We start from the raw sequence: 22611 nt of genomic DNA on the forward strand, positions 1-22611 counted from the left end.
TCCGACACAGGCCGGGCGAGAACTGTGTCGTGTAGCGCACTCCTGAGGCCTTCTGTCGAGGGCTGCAGAGTCAGCCTTTTTTATGACATTAGCTGCTGGAGATCAGGTAAGTTTAAAGATCCATCCACTTTCAGGGAGAGGGTAGGTTTGTGAGCTAAGTGGGTAGGATTTGGGAGGGGGTGGTGGGGGGAGGGTACAGTTGGGGGGGCTGCAGTTCGCATCTTTGGGTATTCCCAGATACACTGCCCTGGAGCTCAGAAGTTATTTGCTGATATTTCAAATGATTTCTCTATCTTGTTAGCGTGGTCAGGCAATTCACAATTTGTAATCTCAGGTTTATAAGGTTCAAGAAATACCTTTGTTTCACTTGGAACATTTTAGAAAGTTTAAAGGGTGCATTATTATTTTACTGGTGCAACTGGCAGATTCTAGCCAAGCTATCAAGATATAAAACAGCTTTCCCCGAACACTCTACCTGAGGTGTTTACATATTATAGCCATCATAAAGAAGCTCCTATACAGAGACCATATGAAGGTTTCCAATGGAATACGAAATGATGGTCAGAACCCACTTGTCACTTCGGTAGCATGTGCACACAGCTCTCACTCTGTTAAACTGTTGTTTGCCACTGGAAATCCAGAAGAAGAATTTGCCTTCAAGGCAACAACACAATCAATAGTTTTCTCTCATATTGTCAGTGATCTCTGATTTAAAAGTGCCTTACCTGAATTACAAGGTAGCGTGATGGATCTCGGGCCATTCGGGAGAATTCGGAAGTCAGCTCACGGAATCTAGGCCGACTTTCTGCATCAATCATCCAGCCTAACTCACAAAGATAACAAAGGAGGCATTTCACTCTGACATTACTGATGGAAATGTATAATCTCAAATTTCGCTGGATAAAACACCAAGTCAGCAGACAATAATTGTATAATCCCAATTCCAGTAGAACATGCTTAATTATTCACTGCTCAGCACAACGAACCCAGTATTGCAGCACAGGCCAATCTCTTTCCACTAACTATCTACTTGTAAAGAACTAAAACTTACATAATGATTAAGCTTCTTCATTTAGATCCAGCACTTACATGAGTGATTGAAAGCATGAAGGTGCATTGGTGAAAAGCCAAATCCACTTACTTTGACACTAAATTTATAGCATGAATTCACCATTGAACATAAGCACATTGATTCTTGAATGATAATTATTCGTTTATCAGAATTTATAGTGTACAGATACACAAGGGGATAAAATTTTTCTGGTGAATGTATTTGTATTTTGAATTATTCATCATGTTGAGAAAGAACAGGCAGCAGCTGTTTGACTCAAACATCATTAAACCAAAGCTAATTAAATCAAACAATGTAATATAGTTTGCTTTTGTGAGTGATCATAAATCACATATTTACAGGAACAGATTGTTAAATTTTTGAATATCATTGTAAATAGCCAAATATACACGGAATAAAAACAGGATTTGTTTTTATATTATTCTTCTCCCCAATTTCCCCTGCTCCTCCTGGACAATGTTTGGCAAAATTCAATTCATGCTGGGGCATGGTTTCTGCCTGCACTGTCACTTCAGCATCCTATTGAAGTAGCAATTCTTCATGTGTGAACTTAGAAAGGGGGTGTCAGCAGATTATCTGGCATTGGAATACATAATTTCCGCACAAATTCACCAGTTAGCTGTTAGGAACAAGAATCTTGTGGTACTGAGACTAATTATAGTAACCTTAGCATCACCTCTTGAGATCAGCTAATTCATGGGGCAGAATTTTGTCCTTGGTGGGCGTGCGGGCCCCACTGGCTCGGCGGCAGGCGGACAGCCGACCCCCGCCACCGAAACTGGGCCCGCTGCCATTTTGAGTGGGCGAGCCAATTAAGGCCTGCCCAGCGGCCTGCCCGACAGGAAGCGCTATGCGCTTCCTGTGGTGGTGGTGGTTGCGGGGGGCGGAGGGATTCCCTACCTGTCAAAGTGCGCTCTTTCGTGCACTGCTCCCTGATGCAAAGTCCTGTCTCAGGGAGATTCGTGACAAGTAAGTAAAGTTTAAAAATAGATACATATTGCAATTATTAACATGTCCCCCTCATGTGACAATGTCACACGAGATGGGACATGTTAATAATAAACATAAAATTTATTAAACGTTTAAAAAACAGACATGAAACTTCATCCTGCCAGTGGATGAAGTTTCATGAATAATCTGGAGCCTGCTGGGGCTCCTGGCCTGCCCGCCAGCCTTAAGCTTGGATGGGCAGGTCTTTAATTATCTTAATTACTCTGTCAATGGTCTCAATTGGCCACTGACAGGTCAGCGGGCGGACAGCTGATTTCACTGTCTGCCTGCCTTCCTAAAAATTTAAAGGGACTGGGATGATGTCGGGGGTTCCTCCCGACATCATCCTGCGTCATTTTCCCGTCGGCGAGCGGGCCCTGCCCCCAAATCGCCAACGGGAAAATTCAGGCCATTGAATATCAGGGATAAATTGTGAGACTTCTTGGTCTGTAGGGTATGTTTTCAGAATAGATGGTGCATTTACAAAGGCACCCTTGGGAAACAAAGATTTCTTAATTGTTATATCTGCCTTCTCCCCGACTCCAAAAAAATAGGTTAGATATAACTCAAATATTCCTATAACCGACTTACATTTCACCATGATCATATACACGTCAATTGTACAGATTGGAGGTTGTGGTAACCGTTCGCCCTTCTCCAAGATAGATGGAATTTCACAGGCAGGAATTCCATCGTAAGGCTTAGACCCAAATGTCATTAGTTCCCAAACGGTCACACCTAAAAAAAAACATATAATGTAGTTCTAAATATGTAATGCTTAATCACTCCAGGATCTCTGGATAGTAAACAAACTAATTGATTTCTTTATCTTCTCAGCTCAGGCACACTGAAAGCAACAATGCATCCCTATCTTCAGTGAAATAGCCAACCATGCAACTAACCATTAGCCCTTCAATTATGGTATAGCACTCTATAGTGATTAAGTGAGGTATCTACCATATCCTTTGGTCTTCTCCAATCAGCCTACCAGCCCATTATGTTCATGCTAATACACAGTTTTGGCAGGACAAGGTCACCAACTCACAGGTCCTGGAGTCTGCTAATTCGATTAACATACACTAATTTCTAAACAATGAGATCTGCTCTAGCTTGGTGGTATACATTGGGTATAAGCCATCATCCATCCTGAAGACCTTTTGTACATGGCCTGGCCACATGGTTATGCCCTGCTGGGTTCCATACCTCTGCTACAAGGATACCTGAATGTGAGATATGGGGCAGAATTTTCCCCCTGTTGGGGGGGTTGTGTGGGGGCGGGCAGGAGTGGGTGCGAACCCAATCGGCGCCCCTGATCGGGTCCGTGCCGCCATTTTACGTGGGTGGGCCAATTAAGGGTGACGCGCAGCCGGAAGCGCTGAGTGCTCCCTGGGCGGGTGGGGGGATTTCCTGAGAGGGAGATTAGTTTAAGTTTTAAACAGCTGAATAAAGAAATTAAAAACTTTTAAAACATGCCCCCTCATGTGACAGTGTCACATGAGCTGGGACGTGTCAATGAATTTTTAAAAAAAATTTTATTGAATTTTTAAACACTTCATGAAACCTTATCCCACCCGTGGATGAGCTTCCATGAAAAATGTGAAGGCCGCCTGGGCTCTTCGCCTGCCCGCCAACCTTAAGCTTGAATGGGCAGCTCATTTTATTAGGTCAATTAGTTTTTAACAGGCCTTAATAGGCCTTTTACAGTTTGGCGAGCGTGCAGCCAACTCGGCTGTGCACCCGCTGAACTGAAAATCTAAGTGATGTGCGGTGGCGTCGGGACGCCTCCCCAACGTCACCACGTGTCATTTTACGTGTCAGCAAGTGGGCCCTGCCCCTGCTCGCCGACCTGAAAATTCTTCCCATGAAGATAGCGGACATTGACACTGACAATTGGGAGACAGTCGCTGATGGCTGTCACCTCTGGAGGCTGACTATTTGGAAGGGCATTGGAAGAGGTGAGCAAAAACAGCAAATCAGTTGGCTGAGAAGAGGGCCCAGAGAAAAGAGAAGCCAGTGAATCCTGCATCTTCTCAGCCTACTGACTTCCTCTGCAGCAGAGGCTGCCATGCCAGAGTGGTGCTCCTGCGCCACACCAAGTGACGTTTAACAAAGAGTTGACCACCATTGCACAAACTATCGTCTCACAAGATGGAAGGCTGTCACTCAGAGAGGCACCGCAAGTTTGTACATAAAAGCTTTAAGATACAGTCAGTCCAAACAAGGTTAATATATTTTCTTTAGAATGGATTTCTTATGGTGTCAGATAACGTTTCCAGGAAGTAGCCTATTCTAGATGGGCAAAGTAATTCTGATGTCAACCTCACAGAATTCAACTTTACTAAAAGAATTGAGATAACTTTTTATAAATTAGCACTCCGGACACAGAATCTTGTTTGAAAGGAGGACAAATTGGACAATCGTGTGTGGAAGTCAACACCCTAATTAGTGGCCCACCTAATGAAAGTGAAGCTCCATGCTAAGAAAACCAATTTAAGATTTAATTCACTGAGAAAGATATTCAGTGTGTATTTCAGATTGATGGTTTCTGAAAAAAAAACAACTGTCAATCAAATTCAGAGACACAGGAGGTTTATGCTTTGGAGAATAACTTGACGAACATATTCCTGGTTTTGCATATCTAAAAAAACGAATGTTTAATTTCATTAGTATCAAGAATAAAGAGATTCTTGGCTATTTTTAAGACTAGGACATCTTTGATCATATTGTCTCTCACCGCTCACATCCATACCCTTCCAACCCAGATCCTTAAGTGTTAACCCCTCGATTAAATTCTCCCCAAGTCACAAATGGACTTCTAAACTTCAAATGGCCTAATTTTATTTGCCCTCCATTTACTAAAATATTTCTGCAGCTGTTGGTCTGCTGACCTCCCCCCCCCCACCCCCGCCGCCTCCATCCCCCATCTGTTCCAATATTCACCACATTTGATGCCCTTGTTCTCAGGAAGACTTTTACTTATCCCCATTCTGCTCAATCCCTCTGTACAGCCTTTATAATATGTACATATATCACTAATTTTCTCTTTTCATAACCTCAGGACGTCTCAATCAAGTACCATTGACATTCAGTCACTGTTGTAATGCAAGGAAACGCAACAGCCAAAATCTAACAGCAATGAGATAATTAATCAGACTGTGTGTTATAAGGGGCTGGTTAGCTCTGTTAGCTACATGGCTAGTGTGTGGTTCAGAATAATGCCAGCAGCAAGGGTTCTTTTCCTGCTCTGGCTGAGGCAGACTTGGGGCCTGCCTAGTAATAAATGGAAGGCATTGGCAAACCACCACTGAAAAAAAAACAGCCAAGAAAACAGCTCAGGATGAAGCATCAGCAGACAATGAACTATGGACATGATTTCAGGCAGAGAACATCTCATCATTATTAATCTGTTGTAGCAGTGATGATTGAGAAGGATTGGTTGGCTAGGACATTGAGAGAAGACCAGGAGGACTCCATTGTTCTCATGGGATTTTTAACCTGAGGGGGTGGACAGGGCATCGGTTTGCTGCATCACCTAAAGGGATATCTCAATGTTGCACTGTGATATCAGCGCAGAATTTGTACTCACTTGAGTCAGTTGAGTAGGGCTTGAATCCACAAATTTCTGACTTATAGTCAAATGCTCTCACTGAGGCAAGATTTAAACCTTGGTGAGGATCATAAGCCTCAAAATCAAGAACACTACCATTGAGCCAATGTTGAGAGGTAATGGGATATTTCTTACATTTTAAAAAGTGAGAACTACTATGTCTTACCATAACTCCAGATGTCACTCTGATGGGTAAATGTCCTTTGAAGGATTGATTCTAGTGCCATCCATTTGATGGGTAACTGCAGAGATGAGGAAGATTTTTTTTTAATATTCAACAGCAACAATTAAATAGTTAACTTGCAGATCTGATTGTTAAAGGAATTCGTAGGTAGATAGAAACTATTTCTCCAAATGAGAGAGTCCAGAATGAGGGGGCAAACCTTCAAGTTAGACCTGGGCCATTCAGGGGTGAACTCGGGAAGCATTTCTTAACACAAAAGGTAGTGTAAAGTTCTCCCCCAAAAAACTACTAGGTTATGTCAATTGAAAATTTAAAAACTGAGATTGACAGGTTTTTGGTCAGCAAGGATATTAAGGGACATTGGACCAAGACGTATAAATGGAGTTGAGATATAGATCAGCCTGGATCTAAATGAAGGGTAAAACAGGCTTTAAGGGCTAAAGACCAAATCATGTTCTTCAAAATCTTTTAATTTATGGAAACATTTCAAGATCATTACGCAATTGTCAAATCTGTTTAATATTAACAGGTGAAGTAGTAGTGTAAGGAGTAACAGATACATTGGACGGAATCATCTCAGAAATCACAAAGTCGGGGAAAGGGGCATTTGCCCCGTCAGCGGCAATGGTGGTTTTTTTCAGTCGCATTGTGTGGCACTTTGGTTCAAAAATGCAGAGGCACAGGTTTCAAGTCGGATCGCTGGCAGGGTGACCTCTGATTCGCCCGCCCCGCCATCACATCAGAGCTTCAGTAATCCGGGTGCCAGAATGAAAAGGCACCCTTGCACAGAGCTAACACTCTCTAAGGGATGGAAAGCTGCTGGAAAGTCATGACTGCCAAAGGGGAGAAACATGCTGCCTCCAAATTTAGCGACACCTCCCTCAAGCGCCTACTGGACGCAGTGGAGGCCCGCTGTGAAGTCCTTTATCAACGCTCTGGGCAAAGCCCAGCAAGCAAGGTTACCAATCCATCATGGGAGGCGGTGGCATCAATGGTCAGCGCCAACACACTCCAAAAGGGGGCAGCCACCCAGTTTTAATATTCAACAGCAACAATTAAATTGTTAACTTGCAGATCCGATTGTTAAAGGAATTCATAGGTAGATAGAAACTATTTCTCCCAATGAGAGAGTCCAGAATGAAGGGGCAAACCTTCAAGTTAGACCTGGGCCATTCAGGGGTGAACTCGGGAAGCATTTCTTAACACAAAAGGTAGTGTAAAGTTCTCCCCCAAAAAACTGTTAGGTTAAGTCAATTGAAAATTTAAAAACTGAGATTGACAGGTTTTTGGTCAGCAAGGATATTAAGGGACATTGGACCAAGACGTATAAATGGAGTTGAGATATAGATCATTCCGAAAGGGAATGATTGAACTCATCCGTTCCACCAGAGTAAGTCACTCTTCTCATCACTCTCAACTCTCACACTCTCAAACCCATCACACATCCAAAGGGAACTCACTCACTGCCAGTTCAAGGGTCATCACCATTCAATCTCTCACACATAGGACTGACTTAATAATGGTTAACATAACCATTAATTCAAGGCAGTTTAGGATGAATATTCCACATTATTGAACTGTGATCGTCTATTCAGCTTCAAAGCAATTTTAAGCTTGTGGAAGATGCAAGTCAGAGCACCCCTTACATTGTCAATTGTGTTTAAGTGTTAAAAATACAACATAGACAAACAGCATATACCAATAGTGAATTAACTGTAATTGTATTTAATAGTTTGATTTATGGAAAGGATTCTGATATGACGCTTCTTTTATTGGCATCGTAGCAAAACCCATCTATTTTTACAGTCTAAACAAGCTGTACTTTCTGGCTGCGACCAGTGCTCTGCTACTTTGTTCTCCTATTCCTTTGCCAATTTTATGCTGCAAGATTACCCATTCAATTACAGGAGTTTGTGGGACAGATGGTCAACAGCCACCTCTTATTTCTAAGTGGATCCGCTACCAATGTTAAATTACTGTAGTGTCTAATTACAGTGGAACACATTGTATCACTATCCATCAATAATTAATCACGACACCTGTGTTCCATTCTAGTCTGTTATTTAGAGATATCAGCTCTTACTTTGCCACCATCTTCATGGTATTCTTTTTCATCCACATCCAGGAGCCTGGCAAGTCCAAAGTCAGTAATTTTTATGTGATGCGGTGTCTTTACCAGAACATTTCGTGCTGCCAAGTCCCGATGTACCAACCTTCGCTCTTCCAAATAGCTCATTCCCTGTAAAAAGAAATACATGTCTGTAAAATGTTATAAGTCAATTTGAGTTGTTTCCATTAATTCCCCAAACCAAGAAGTATAAAAGAACCCTATCATTCCTGCTATTTTTCCTATATTGTCTTCAGACCTACATATTTTCTGCAGGCAAAATGAAAAGAGACACAACATGATTTTGGATAGGCTCCTAAACAAATACTGCTCAATGATTGGTAATGACTCCTCCTCTGAATATTCCTTTCCCCTCTACTCCCACCAAAAAGGGAAGCAGAGCAGATCTGCCTCCCCACAGCAACGAGGCTGAGCGCTAACTTAACATAGTAGGAGGACTGAACCTGCATCCCTTCACTCCATGGCACTGGGTATGGACCAAACAATCCACTGTAGTGTATCACTAAAGCATTTCTTCCTTATTTTCATAAAATTAACAATTCTAAAATTAATTTAATAGATGCTTGTTTGATACCTAGGGCCTGATTTTCCTTCCATGATCGGGAGCTCTCTGCTAGGACCGTTTCTGGATTCGACCCTGCCCTGGGATGGGGGGGATGCAGGGGGAAGCAATTAGGGCCAATTTTCACGGCGACAGACAGCTAATTGGCTGGAGGGTGTGTTGGGTGGCTTATTAGTGGCCATGGGAGTGGGAATAAAGACAGACTGTGCAAGTGCGGGCCCGATTTAAGCATGACACAGCATTATTCTGGCAGGAATGGATGCAGCAGTGATAGGAGAGGAAAGGCAAAGGGCTGGCACGTTGGGCAGGGTTGCCTGTTGCTTTGCAGTTGCTACCCTGGAGGTCCTCTATGACTAAGTGAGGGAGAGGAGGGAGGTCCTCTTTCTAAAGGGTGGCAGGAGAAAGCCACCCTCCCAAACCAAGCAGTCATGGGCCGAGGCTGCTGAAAACATCAATAGGCTAGGTATCATCAGGAGGAACTGCATCCAATGCCAGTAAATATTCAGTGATGTTATTCGCTCTGGCAATTTAAGTTCATTGTTAGACCCTCATGACAGGCCTCTGGGTTTTCAACCTCCAGCAGAAATTCTACCTGAGGAGCCTGAAAATTGGAGGTGTGTGCACCCAGGGTGCTAACTGACCCCTCAAGCAAGGCTCAGAGGCCTAATTCTGTTGAAGACTTACCAGAATGGATACATGTAGCTTCCTTTCTCAATGTGCTGCTGGCATTGGTCACAGAGGCCAGCAAAAGACTGCCTTATCTCTTTCTCTCTTTTGTCCTTGAAAGAGAAAGGGGCTCTTAACAACCGAGAAAGGGCACTTACAGGAGGAGGGATGCCCCACCTCCATATTGTCACTGCCACGAAGGAGGGAATAATGGGGATCGCCAGGGTGGCATCCTCGAAGCAAGTCCAGAAAAGCGAGATGGGTGTTCCTGGTGGAGAAGATGAGAATATATTGCTATCTGTACATCAGCGGTTACTGCTCTCCAAGGCTAGTTCTCTTGATCTCTTTTTGTGTCCCCCTCTGATGTCGAGAGGGAAGGACAGAGTTCTGTGCCTGCACCACGGCAAGTGTTTAGAAACAACCCTCCACCAGCTCAGACAGTCAACTTGATGGGTCCTTGTGCGCAATTAAATAGGGTGACACTGGGTGATCAGCATGCCATGAGTGAGCAGGAGGAGGTGACAGAGGCAGCAGTGGGCAGTCCCGCTCAGAGAATGGAGGACAGACACAGCCTTGTTCAGCTGGGCTCAGATGCAGGGCCGCAGGAACTACAGGAAAGGAGGTTGTACTTAGATCAGCAGCAACAGGTGTGTCCCCACATGTTAGAGCTCCCTGGGGCAGAGTGGGGTCGTAGGCTGAAGATGGAGGCATCCAATCAGTTCATGTGCGTGGCCTTGGCTCATGGCTTTGAGTGCAGGAGCTCCTCCATGGAGACAATGGCCAACCTTATGGAGAGCCATATGCGGGAGCAATTGGAGTGGATGCAGGAGCAGCACACTGACATACACAAGATGCACGCCACGCCATGTAACTTGGATCGGTGCTGATGATGCAATGGCTCCCCTCCAGCCATCTGGAGCACAAGCCCATGGCTGAGGCAGTCACTAAAAAGGGTGCCACCCTTCAAGGGGCACCACCATTATTGGCCTCCTTGGCCCCTCTGACTGAAGGATCATCAATGCAGTAGGGCCCAGAGCTGGAGGCTGCCCCTGCATTGATGCGAGTGCAGCAGCCTCTGCAGTACGATAAGGCCGACTGCCATTTACATCTCTCCGCAAGCTGAGACAAGCGAGCAGGCTTCCTCCACCTCATCTGAGGCCACAAGGGGAGCACTGTGTAGAAGTGGCCAAGAGCGGACACCACCAGGGAACTGAGTGGTTCACTGGGGTTTATTTCGTCCATAACTCTGCACTTTTTCTCTGATACAACATAATGTAAATGTTGACACATGACTCCAATGGACGTGTTCTCACAGACAGCTCAAAGTGAGTTCCAGATCATGCCATCCTCCTGGGTTAGGAGTGCTCAGCTAAAACAAGACTGAATCAGGTGATCCCTGATGTTGAGAGCATCCTGACAAGACCCTTGAGTCCTGCACTTGTCCCAGCCACCTCCCTGCACAGCGGGGCCCGCTCTGGGTTCTGCATATTCCTTCTCCCCCTCTTCCATGGGCTGCTCCTCCTCTTGCTCTGATGAGCTGTATCATTCCAGGGCCTTACCCTCTTCAAGGCCTGGGGAGTGCAGGGGACTTCCACAAGGATTGAGACCCTTCTGCATGGTGCCACCTGAAGTTCCAGGTACCAGAACCACATCTTCAGAAACCTGTTGGCCTACCGGATGTTGATTCTACTGAATAGATGGCTCTATCTCGGGGTCTTGTTAAGGGGTGAGTAGCCATCTCTTCATATCCCTTGTCCCCTAGAATCCATTCACGTAATTTGGGGAGGGAGGGGTCTGCAGCATCCTGGACTGTAGGATGATCAAGGAGTCATGGCAGCTGCCAGGAAAGTGAGTGCACACAACGCAGGAAGCTCTTATTGTGGTCACAGGACAGTTGATGAATCTCACTGGCTGGTCAGTTGATACCTTGATGGCCACATGGGTACAATCAATAATGCCCTGCACCTGGGGGAATCCAACAATGGGAGCGAAACCCACTTCCTTTTGTGCCTACGAGACCCGTCTGTCTGGAATTGAATGTACTGTGCAACTGTCACAAATAGGGTACCAGTAACCTGCAAGATGCAATGGTATGCAGCCACTTGCAAGACAGCACCAAGGTCTGCAGTTGATCCTTGGAATGAGCCAGAGGCAAAGAAGTTCAAAGTCCCAGTTAATTTAATTGGAATGAGCCAGAGGCAAAGAAGTTCAAGGTCACAGTTAATTTAATGGCTACTGGCAGGGTATACCAAGCAGTGCTGCACCGTGTAAGGTCTTTTACAATGAGGGCATAAATCTCTCTATCTGTGTGCAGAGTCACATTCTCCTGTAGCACTGGTTCTCCTTAGCAAGGTATTTGACAAGGTCCCACATGGCAGATTGGTCAGGAAAGTAAAAGCCCATGGGATTTAGGGTAATGTGGCAAACTGGATAAAAGGTTGGCTTTGTAACAGGAAACAAAGGGTAATGGTCGATGGATGCCCTTGCCAATGGAAAGTTGTCTCAAGTGGTGTTCCACAGGGCTCGGTGTTGGGACCCTTGCTGTTTGTTTTATATATTAATGATTTGGACATGAATGTGGGGGGCATGATTGGGAAATTTGCAGATGACACAAAGATTGGCCGAGTAGTGGATAGTGTAGAGGATAGTCATAATCTCCAAAATGATATAGATGAGTTGGAGGAGTGGGCAGTAAAGTGGCAGATGGATTTTAACATAGAGAAGTGTAAGGTCATACATTTAGGAAGGTCAAACAGTTACAGGGATTACAAAATAAATGGGAAATACTAAGAGATGAAGTGAGAGATCTTGGCATACAAGTACACAGGTCCCTGAAGGCAGCAGTTCAAGTAGACAAGGTTGTAAAGAAGGCATATGGAATGCTCTCCTTCATTAGCAGAGGTATAGAATATAAAAGTAAGGATATAATGTTGAAATTGTATAAATTTGATGGTGAGGCCACAACTGGAGTATTGTGTGCAGTTCTGGTCACCACATTACAGGAAGGACGTAATAGCTCTGGAGAGAGTGCAGAGGAGGTTTACAAGAATGTTGCTAGGGTTAGAAAAGTGTAGCTACGAGGAGAGATTGGATATTGGGGTTATTTTCCTTAGAACAAAGAAGACTGAGAGGTGACTTGATTGAGGTGTACAAAATTATGAGGGGAATAGATAGAGTGGACAGGATAAAATTGTTTTCCTTGATGGAGAATTCTAGAACAAGGGGAGATAGATTCAAGATAAGTGGCAGAAGGTGTAGGGGGGACATGAGGAAGAACTTTTTAACGCAGAGGGTAGTGGGTGTCTGGAATTCGCTGCCCAAGTTGGTGGTAGAGGCAGAAACTTTAAACTCTTTTAAAAAGTACCTGGATCTGCACCTTAAGTGCTGTAAGCTGCAGGGCTATGGGCCGGATGCAGGAAGGTGGGATTAGAAAGGGCACCTGGGTGTCCTTGGGCTGGCATGGACAAAATGGGCCGAATGGCCTCCTTCTGTGCTGTAACTTTTCTATGGTTCTATGTCCAGGTAGTTCCATTTTTGGCAGCAGAAGCTATGCTGTGGGTATGGCCTCCATTGCCTTCATGCCCCTTGTCGCTCTCTGTTGCCCTCCTCATGGCTGGATTTCTGCCCTTCCTGTGAAGGATGTTGCTTCTACTCGTAACTAGACCCAAGATCTGACAGTCACGCTCCCACTGCCATCTCCTGCCTTCCTTGCACTCAGCTGGACTCCCAATAATATCTTGAAGACTTACCCCCTTCTCTTATGCTCCTGCGATGCCAGGAGTGTGACAACCCCAAGCAAGTACAGACCACTCTCTCTGCAACCTGTGCACACGATGGCATCTGAGTGCCAATACTGAGTGCGCCTCTGAACTATGCTCCCTTTAATGGGCCCACATAACTTGATGGTCCAGCTTGGCTCTTTGCTGAGTCGCTGCCCCCATGCACTTCACTTGGCCCTGACTCAGTGTGACACCTATGTCCGCCACCCCACCCCCCATGCCCTACCCCCCACCAAAATCACAAACTTACCCCCGACGAGCTCTATTAATTAGTTTAATTGGCCTTATTGCTGAATTGGGCAGGCTTCCGGGACCAGCCTTCCCGTTTGGATGGAAGCTGCCTGTGGCGGGAATGGTGACAGGAAGCCACTCGCCTCTGTTCCCACCTGTGCTGTCTCTTAAAAATCCTGTCCCTAGTCTCAGATGACTTCCTCCAGCTAAACATTAAAAGCCTGAAGCCATCATCTTTGGACCCCACCCACAAACTCCATACTCTCATCACTGACTCTATATCCCTCCACAGCCACCTCCTTGGGCTAACCCACAGTCATACGATATACTGTAGGAAGCTGAATGTTGATAATGTCCTGTGTCCAAAGACTTCTGAAGTATGCTCAGTTGCTTCGAGATCACTCATACGATGTGGGTGAAGTCCCATTTCCCAATTGAACTATGCCTGAATGGAGTGCCTTCGATCACATTAAGTTTAATTTCAAAAAGTAGTTGTACACCTGAGTGTCAGAAATAGTTTTAAAAATATTATAAATTATCAATAGAATAGACTTTTCTTAAATATAGATGTGTATTAATAGGGATACCACTGTTGATGCATTATCTATTAAAAATTAGAAAAGTGCAATAAATATTTCAGCAAATTTTTAGAAGCAAGTATATTTAAGTAGCCTATTGTAAAAGTACAAATTGTTCATCAGAAGTAATTATAGGACTGTAGCTCTTTGTTGGGGGCGAGACACAAAAGGCTGACTAGGTTAGACATAGTGGCCAGGGTTTTCGCTCTCAAGTCGGGGGCGCAGAGTTGGAATGTCTCGAAGCGCCGCAAAACTGACCCAGGAGAAAGTGGCCCAGAAGGTTGGATTTTCGTTCCAGGGTGGCGTGGTTCCATGGGATTTGGGCCGAGCAACCTGGAACCAATGCAATGGATGCCAGGTGTAGAGGCGGGCTGGGCAGAAGGCCTGTCACTGTATCGAAGTTTTTAAAAAAAAAATAAACATAAAACAGACCTCCAGCCCTCACTCCTCACACTGTCTCCATGCCCCATCCATGCCACCTCATGCCCCCGCTCAGCTCCCAATGGTCTCTCATACCTTCCATGCCAATCTATGCTCCATTCACGCCCCCCCATGGCCCCTCATGCCCTCCATGCCAACTCATGCCCCTCTGCCCACCTCCATGGTCCTTTACAGCCCATATCCCATTTTAGTGCCAATTCATGCCAATGCATGCCCCACGCACCACACTTTGCCCTTACACCTACCATGCTAACTCACATAGTAACCACTATTCAGCAGACCCATGCTGAGATAAAATAAAGCTCCCAAAATAAAGCTCCAAGTATCTATTGCAGGCTTATTTTAAAAAAAAACCCTCATTCATAAAAACCATTTACTACATTTATATTCCTTCAGTTACATTATCCCTTATAACAACAAACATTTCATTCATAATCCCTTATATAAAACAAGCATTGGAATTCACAGTCCAACCACTTGGAGCTGTCAATCAAACTGTGAAATGGCAGGTATCTGGTAGCATTAATCCAATAATGGTAGCCCAAAGGCTGATGTCAACAGATAGAGTGAAATAACAAGCAATCCTTTTTAAAAAAAGTTTTTTTCAGAGTTAAAGGGCAGAAGTTTTAAATGCCTTGACAGCTTAACAGCTCTGTTTGGCAGTTCCTCATGACACTCTTGACAGTTGTTTTTGACAGTTCTTCTTGATAGCTCATTTTGACACTTTTGGCAGTTGTTTTTGATAGTTCCAATGAACTTCAATGTTTATGCACTTTTTAATGCACACTCATGCCCACTTTTAGAATACTAAAGGGCATCTTACTTCTCCCAAAAGGCACCTGACTCCCCCAAACGGGGTACGGGGACAATATCCAAAGGTCTACCTTATCTCTCCAAAAAGGGTACACTGGCTATAAGTTCAGACCTGCTCCTACCAGGTCTAATCTGCACACGTCGGGTTCCAGACACCTCTCACACCAAAGTCACACGAGTGGAGGCAGCTGCCTCTGCGAAACATGCACGCACGAAACGCAACCCAACCCCATTCCTGCCCCCATGAAAATTGCTGTGTTTGGCGGCAGCACATCTGGGAACTTTTAATCTTAGAGCTGTCTTTCACAGTGAGGTTTTTTTCTCCCCTAGACATTGTTTCAACTCATGAATTTGGTCTTTTCAATCCAAGCCTGATTACCCAGCCGCATTTTTGCATGGTGAACCACAGCATCTTGCTGCCCTCCCCCTCTCCCAGATCCTGGCAGACTAATCTTGTCTGAGAGCTTTTAGAGGTATCTTCGGAAACCCTGTAACCCAATATCACAATGCCTTCCACTGTACCCTTCCCATCTGAAAGCCCATCCCCATGGCGATGTGAATCACATGGACGTTGTATCTAGGTAGAAATGCTGATTTACTATTCTTTACACCCCATCTCTATTCTATCGTGAAATTAAATGGACAGTTTAGAGCACAACTGTTTACAACCTAACATTCTGAACACTTTTTTGGGACTTTGGACACTCTCAGTCTATCTACTGTTGGCACACAGGCTGCTGCCATTGTCTCCAAGTGTAAACACCTTCCACCTTCTTCCCAGTTAAAACAATGTGGGCCCCCTTTAATCTCTAACCATCAAATCACCCAGTCTTGCAGTCAGGCAGACTTCAGGACCATAAGACCATAAGACATAGGAGCAGAAATTAGGCCATTCGACCCATCGAGTCTGCTCCGCCATTCAATCATGGCTGATAAGTTTCTCAACCCCATTCTCCCGCCTTCTCCCCTTAACCTTTGATCCCCTTACCAATCAAGAACCTATCTATCTCGGTCTTAAATACACTCAATGACCTAGCCTCCACAGCCTTCTGTGGCAATGAATTAAAAACACAGTTCCAAAACATAACCATCTTATAAACCTCATAATTGTAACATTATAATTATACTGAAACAAGCTGACTGCAATAAAACTCACGTTCAAATTCCCAACAGCAATGACTGTCTGGATGTCATTTTCAAATTAACCTTTGAAATTAACCTTTATTCTAGATATTATAAAATCAGTTAACAGCAATACTGTATAAATTGTTAGTGTATTGTAGATGCCACCTGCATTTTCTTGCTGCTCAATTTGCAATTTCTTGCTGCCCTGAGGGAAAAGATAATTAGCTTGGACAACTGAGGCTGATGAGGGCAACAAGTTTGAACACAAGATCACAGCTGAGTTAGGAGAGTTACAGTTTAAATCTGAAATGTAAAATTTATACCAACAAAGGGGTTACTTGTAGAGGCAGTGTATCAGCAAGCATTAGGAGAATATTTCTTGCGCTCCCAAAAATAGGTAAAATATTTGTTCCATACTAGCAGAGAACCACAAAATATTTGCAGTCAAATTAGCATCTTTATTGCAACAGTGGCCAGGATTTTTCAGTTGGCGTGCGGGGGCAGGCCCGACACGCCAATGCGGAAAATGATGCGCGATAATGTCGGGCAGGCGTCACGATGTCATTGTGCTGTCTCGCAATGTTTCGTTCGGCAGGCGCTCACCGGAGACAGCTGTGCCCCCACCAATAATTAAAAAGCCTATTAAGGCTATTAAGGAACTAATTAATTTCAAATTTACGCTGCCCGTCCAACCTAATTGTTGGCAGGCAAGCGAAAAGACCAAACAGCCTTTACATTTTTTAGGGAACCTCATCCACGAGCGGGATGAGGTTTCCTAAAGCTTTAACAAACTGAATAAAAAATTTTCCTGAAATATAAAAACATGTCCGATCTCATGTGACATGGTCACATGAGGGGACATTTCATTAAATTTGAATTCCGCTTATTTATTTCAAAAGTGCTTCAGTCTCCCTGAGGCAGCGTGAAAGAGCGCTGGCCCCAACTCTCCCTCCTCCCACTGCCCACACAGGTAATGCTGAGCACTACCGCTGGCGTATTATGCTGGGTGGGCCTTAATTGGCCTGCCCATGTAAAATGGTGGTGCGGAGCCGATCGCGGGCGGCGGTCAGCTCCGCAACCACTCCCGCCTGCTCCCGCCGAGCCTGCCTGACGCGGGAAAAATTCAGGCCCAGTATTTCTTTAAATACAGGATTTTGAATTATTCTTTCACCAAATACTTTAACACAGTCAAAACCTCTCACTCTGGAAAAGGCTGCATAAAGCTGTCCATGTATAAAAACAGGCCTAAGAATATGAAGAGACTGGCCTTGTAACTTGTGACAGAAAGTCTAACTCAATATTATTTGAGGAATAAACACCCTATTTCCGAGAAATCTGCCTGTTATCATTTTAGCATCTATCATCGAAGAAAACAGCATCCAACTACCAATCTTGCTCCATGACCAAGTCCTTGATTAGGATTCAAGCTTCATAGCAACATTATAACTGTTTCTTCCTCAAGTCCAATTGTGTGCATTGGCATGCCCATTGGAGTCAGACTGTTTTTTTCATTTGTTCATGAGATGTGGGTGTTGCTGGCTAGGTCAGCATATATTGCCCATCACTAATTGCCCTTGAGAAGGGGGCGGTGAGCTGCCTTCTTGAACCTCTGCAGTCCATATGTTATAGGAACACCCACAGTGCTATTAGGGAAGGAGTTCCGGGATTTTGACCCAGCAACAGAGAAGGTGCAGTGATATTGTTCCAAGTCAAGATGGTGTGTGACTTGAAGGGGAACTTGCAGGTGCTGGTGTTCCCATGCATCTGTTGCCCTTGTCCTTCTCAGTGGTAAAGGTTGTGAGTTTGGAAGATGCTGTTGAAGGAGCCTTGGAGAGTTGCTGCAGTGCATCTTGTACATGGTACAGTGTAGAAAGTCTCATGCATATAGACTGTTATCACCTTCTTCGTCTGTAGAATCAATGCTGATATATTCTTGTAATTCACTTGACAAGTTTTCTCAAAGCTTTTCATCCAAATCTAGTGATACCTCCTTTTAGCATGAAGAAGAACTTTTGAATAAGAAGTTGTATCAAATAATTGTCCCTGCCATTTTCCACACTTAATGAATTCCATCATAGCTTCTACCCCTCCCATGCTATCTCCATCCCATTTCTTCCATTTCCGACATGTCAACCCCACCCTGTTTTTGCCATCACCATCCCTCCCATCAATCCCATCCCGTCCCTCAGGGAAACAATCTGCCCTGCCAGGGTAACTTTGATGTTGGGTTTCCTTTACCTTCTGCTATTTTTGTTCTCCACCACCCTCCCATCCTGCTCCCACCACCGCCACCAACTATTGGCAGCTGCACATGCATCACACACTTTGGTCCTATGCGCACTCCACTTACCTCCACATGCGCCAGGCACCACCCACCAAATAAACCAACCAACAGAGGTGTCCCGTAAACTGACCAATTAAAACAGTCTGAACAGACAAAACCGAATATTGTTATAGATTTTGGAAAAATGTATAATTACTAACAATTTGCTTTTGCTCCATCATCACATTTCTTAAATCTGTTACTATTATAAAACATAATTGAATTTCACTTATACTAATGAAGTGTACTCTCCAATTAATAATGTAAATTGTATTATGAATAAAATAAAGAACTGTCAAGATCGCTAAGCATCATTATAATCAACTGCACCGATGAGGTATAAGTTGAAATGAATCTTTGCCTTTAATTTAAATGTCCTGAACACCATTTAGATTTACACTGGCTGTACCATTTGTAGTGCACAGATTACCTGAATTTTCAAGCAATTTCATGAATATAAATATAATGAGTAGCTTGAAACCTATTTATGTTGAAGCTTGATGATCACCGCAGGCTGCCAAAACCTCCCGTCCTCCAAATTGTGTACTGAAGTCTTATATTAGACTTTTCTCTTTGGATCCCTTTAGAGACAGTGTGGGATAACAGGCTGTATTCAGCATGGGCCCATCCTAAACTCAGTTTCTTCATCCCTTTTGATGCTTCAGGTTGCCCTTATGTGTAATATTCCCTCTGAGCTACGCAAATACGTGGCCAAGCAGCAGCCTAACAGGTACCATGCAGGCCTTGTTCTTTGATAAATAATGTGCGTGCATGGTCACACAGATAGTTTTAAGGGATTCACACTGAACAAAAATGGGCTACGCACAGCAACTAAATGTTAAAGGGAACATTGCTCATGTGGACTGCAATTTGAAAGCTAATTGCGAAACTATTGCACAGCGCCTACCTTAGAGAGTCCGAGTCGCCTATGAAGCAATACCGATGAATGCCTTTTTGCATGTTGTTAGTAGGATAGCCTGTAACATGCTACAAAAATACCCCTTAATCACAGTATTGGGCCAATTTATCTCTGTCCTTTTCCCAAATACCTTCTGAAAAATAGATGCAAGACAGAGGTAAATGGAACTAATCTTGTGCTCCCATTTTGCTTCTCAATAGCACTGAACATAAACTTCCTCTGTAGCTTTTCTGATGTCTATGCCTGAAGGGGGCTCAGCAATGTAATTTTCATCCAAGTGAATGATAGGTAGCTTTGCATTTAAATGCCCTTTTTCAGAGCACCGACAGTTCAGCGACAAACTGTTCATAGAAAAACCTGGCACTGCTGAATTCAGAGTTTGTGGACACAACCCTTGTACCATGCCATCAAGAATAACAAGAGCAGCCTCGCACTCAAACCAGTGGTGGTGGTGTGTTATAGTTCGTTCAGGGAGTCCAAGTTGCTGCTACAACATGCACTTTTTACATGCATGTTGTCGTCTGGATTTATAAATAACGATGTAAGAGGCTCCAACTTTCTTTCCATCACCAGGAATCTCACCCACTCTTACTGCCTGCCACTGGTGTGTGTTGTAAGGATTTGCAGGCTCATACTCAACCTGTTTGGCTGTGTTACGAACGCAACTTCTGCGGCCATCAAGCCCTGGGGTGGGACTCAAACTCAGAGATGCTGGTTCAGAGGCAGGGATGCTAATCACTATACCCCCAGACCTCCCTATTCAAACTAGTACCCACCTCCTATTCTGCTTGCGAAGGCATTCCAATTCATTCCATAGTGGGAGAGAAACTTCAGCTAGTAAGTCTGTCTGAACTCTCCATAGTACAGTAGTCAACTCCTCACTTAGGGCCTCTCTCTACAACATTATCTAAACACGTACTACTTGCCTTAAACACTCTGTATGATAACAGTCAATGAAAGACCATATAAAAATACTGCACTTTGGCTGAACCCGATGAGTAAATGTATCCAAAAACTCATGCTTTATAGATACTTCAATGAAAAAATGGCAAAGTTTGAAGAGAAAACGAAGGAATATTTTAAGCGCAAATACTTGAACAAAGTAATAAAGGATCCAGTTAGAGTTAAATTCTTTCCTGACATGCTATTTTATTTGTCAAGAAATGTGAGCTTCTTTCTTAGACAAAACTTTTCAACTATATATAAACAAATTTTAAAACTTAGGAGCAGTTTATTCTTCAGGCAGTGAGAGGTTATTAAACGACCATTTTAAAGTAGTTTAAAAATGCTAAGATGGAGGAGCTGAACTATCAATTTTTATGCATGATAGGTCTTGAGGGAAGCAGTTACTATTCACAGAAAGAATATTTGATTCCAATTAAATGATCCTGATTTAGCAGACCTGTTCAGTCCTTTTTACTGATCTAACCCCTAAAAAATATGTTAATGGAATAGTTTATTACATGCTATTGATTTTAACAGTTGAGATTTATTAGTGCAGTAACTAATATCAATAGCCATTGCTAAAACAAGAAAAATCTGGAAACACTCAGCAGGTCTCTCAGCATTTGCGGAGAGAATAAATGGGCACTTTTAGATTATTAGCATCTGCAGTTTATTTTTGCTTTTTGTTCGTCATGCTAAAAATTTGTTATATGCAGATATATCTTTGATGCAGAGTTGATAACATAACCGGATGATAAAACTTTTATCTCCTCTGAAGCTCATGTATAAATGATCTGCAGACACAGGGCTAGAAAATCAGCTTCGTAATGTCTGGGATTTTGGTGCTACAGATTTTATGTCCAAAACGGCATCTATGTCACACATGTACAATTTCGGTATGGGACAAACCTGATGCCACTTTGGTAAAGGCCAAATAACCAGCATCCTTTACCCATGTCAGAAGCAGGCGATAGACCATTAATATGGATAATAAGGAGCGTAATGCCTGCTTCTGCTCCCGCTTGCAACATTAGTTTACCTCTTGGAAAACCAGCATTGAGTAGTATGGAGTGGAAAAAAGGCTAATGGTCGCCAAAATCACTGCTGCTTCTAACCTCTTACCTCCTTGCCAACCCTGACCTCCTTGCCACACAACTGCCGCCCCCCCACCCCCCCCTCAATTGTATTCCGAGGTCCTCTAACAATACTGCAAACCTCGGTGGCGTTCTTCTCCAACCTAAGTTCCACCCTCCCATCACATTCTGTGGCTCAACCATCAATGTTGCAGACCACTATGATCTTACCCAAAAACCTACCTGAATGTGGGCACACAAACCTGTGAGCGCTCCCGTTGCTGATAATGAGGTCTGGGGCCCAAAATCCCAGGCTCCTTGGACCTTCCCATTTGAGTACAGGCCGTTAGCACTCTGCAGGTGAGGAGCCCAAAAAGGGATGCTGTCAAATTTCTAGGCTCTAACTTATAAATGCATAATTGTTGTGAATATGAATGTTAAAAGTAAGAAACACAATACTGCTAAATTGTACGCTTTATCCAGTTTAGCGATCAGTAAGGCTTTTGGGTGACATTTTCGAAGACTTTCAAATTATCAAACTAAACACCACTTTGTCCCAACAAACCTCCATGTTTTTGGGATAACCAACAGAATGGCTGATGTGAAATTCTTGCCCACTGAATGAAGCTTGATTGTGAACTAGGTTGAACTAAAATTAAACTGAAACTGAACAGCTTATTAAGCGCCTTTAAGCCAAAATAAGTTTCTCAAGCCGATGTATTAATGTTGCGGCATTATCTTCCTCTCAAGTATGCTCCAATGTGTCAGCCATTCACGATAATAGCCTATTCCGACACACCTTTTTTTGACTATCTTACTCACCCAGTCTTAACGGCCTTTGCTCAAATAGAGAGGCCCGAGAAGCCCCAAAGTTTGGGCCTCTGTCCTCATCATAATGTAGATGCTCTGGTAGAACCCTGCCCAGGCAAGTGATTGTGTTGGATCATGAGGAGAAGAGCGGGCCTCAGAGTCTGTGCTCTGAGTTCAATGTTGAGATGGAGAGGAAGGGCTTAGGAGTTTGATGCTGGGAGAGGGAGAGGGAGGAGACGGGGCCGTGGGGTGGGGGGAGGTGCTGGAGTTTGGAGATCCCTGGGCCAGAAGCAGCCGTGATTATATTGAGTACTTTCGTTAACTTAGGTGGTGTTTAGCATTGGTTTTCCCAGAGACAATCAACA

General features: G+C 43.9%; 1 protein-coding gene across 2 annotated transcripts in view; it reads right to left on the minus strand.

The window, feature by feature from the left end:
* The window catches only part of egfra (epidermal growth factor receptor a (erythroblastic leukemia viral (v-erb-b) oncogene homolog, avian)), a 356316-nt gene that overhangs the window by 15555 nt on the left and 318150 nt on the right, over positions 1–22611 (minus strand). For both annotated transcript variants that reach the window (XM_078538585.1, XM_078538586.1), the window contains 4 exons: positions 7937–8092; positions 5836–5911; positions 2654–2800; positions 726–823 (listed from right to left, as the gene is read on the minus strand). In XM_078538585.1, the coding sequence (XP_078394711.1) occupies positions 726–823; positions 2654–2800; positions 5836–5911; positions 7937–8092 (477 nt within the window). The remainder of the gene's footprint in view (positions 1–725; positions 824–2653; positions 2801–5835; positions 5912–7936; positions 8093–22611) is intronic.

This window comes from Cetorhinus maximus, chromosome 3 (assembly GCF_964194155.1).
Source record: "Cetorhinus maximus chromosome 3, sCetMax3.hap1.1, whole genome shotgun sequence".
Lineage (NCBI taxonomy): Eukaryota > Metazoa > Chordata > Chondrichthyes > Lamniformes > Cetorhinidae > Cetorhinus > Cetorhinus maximus.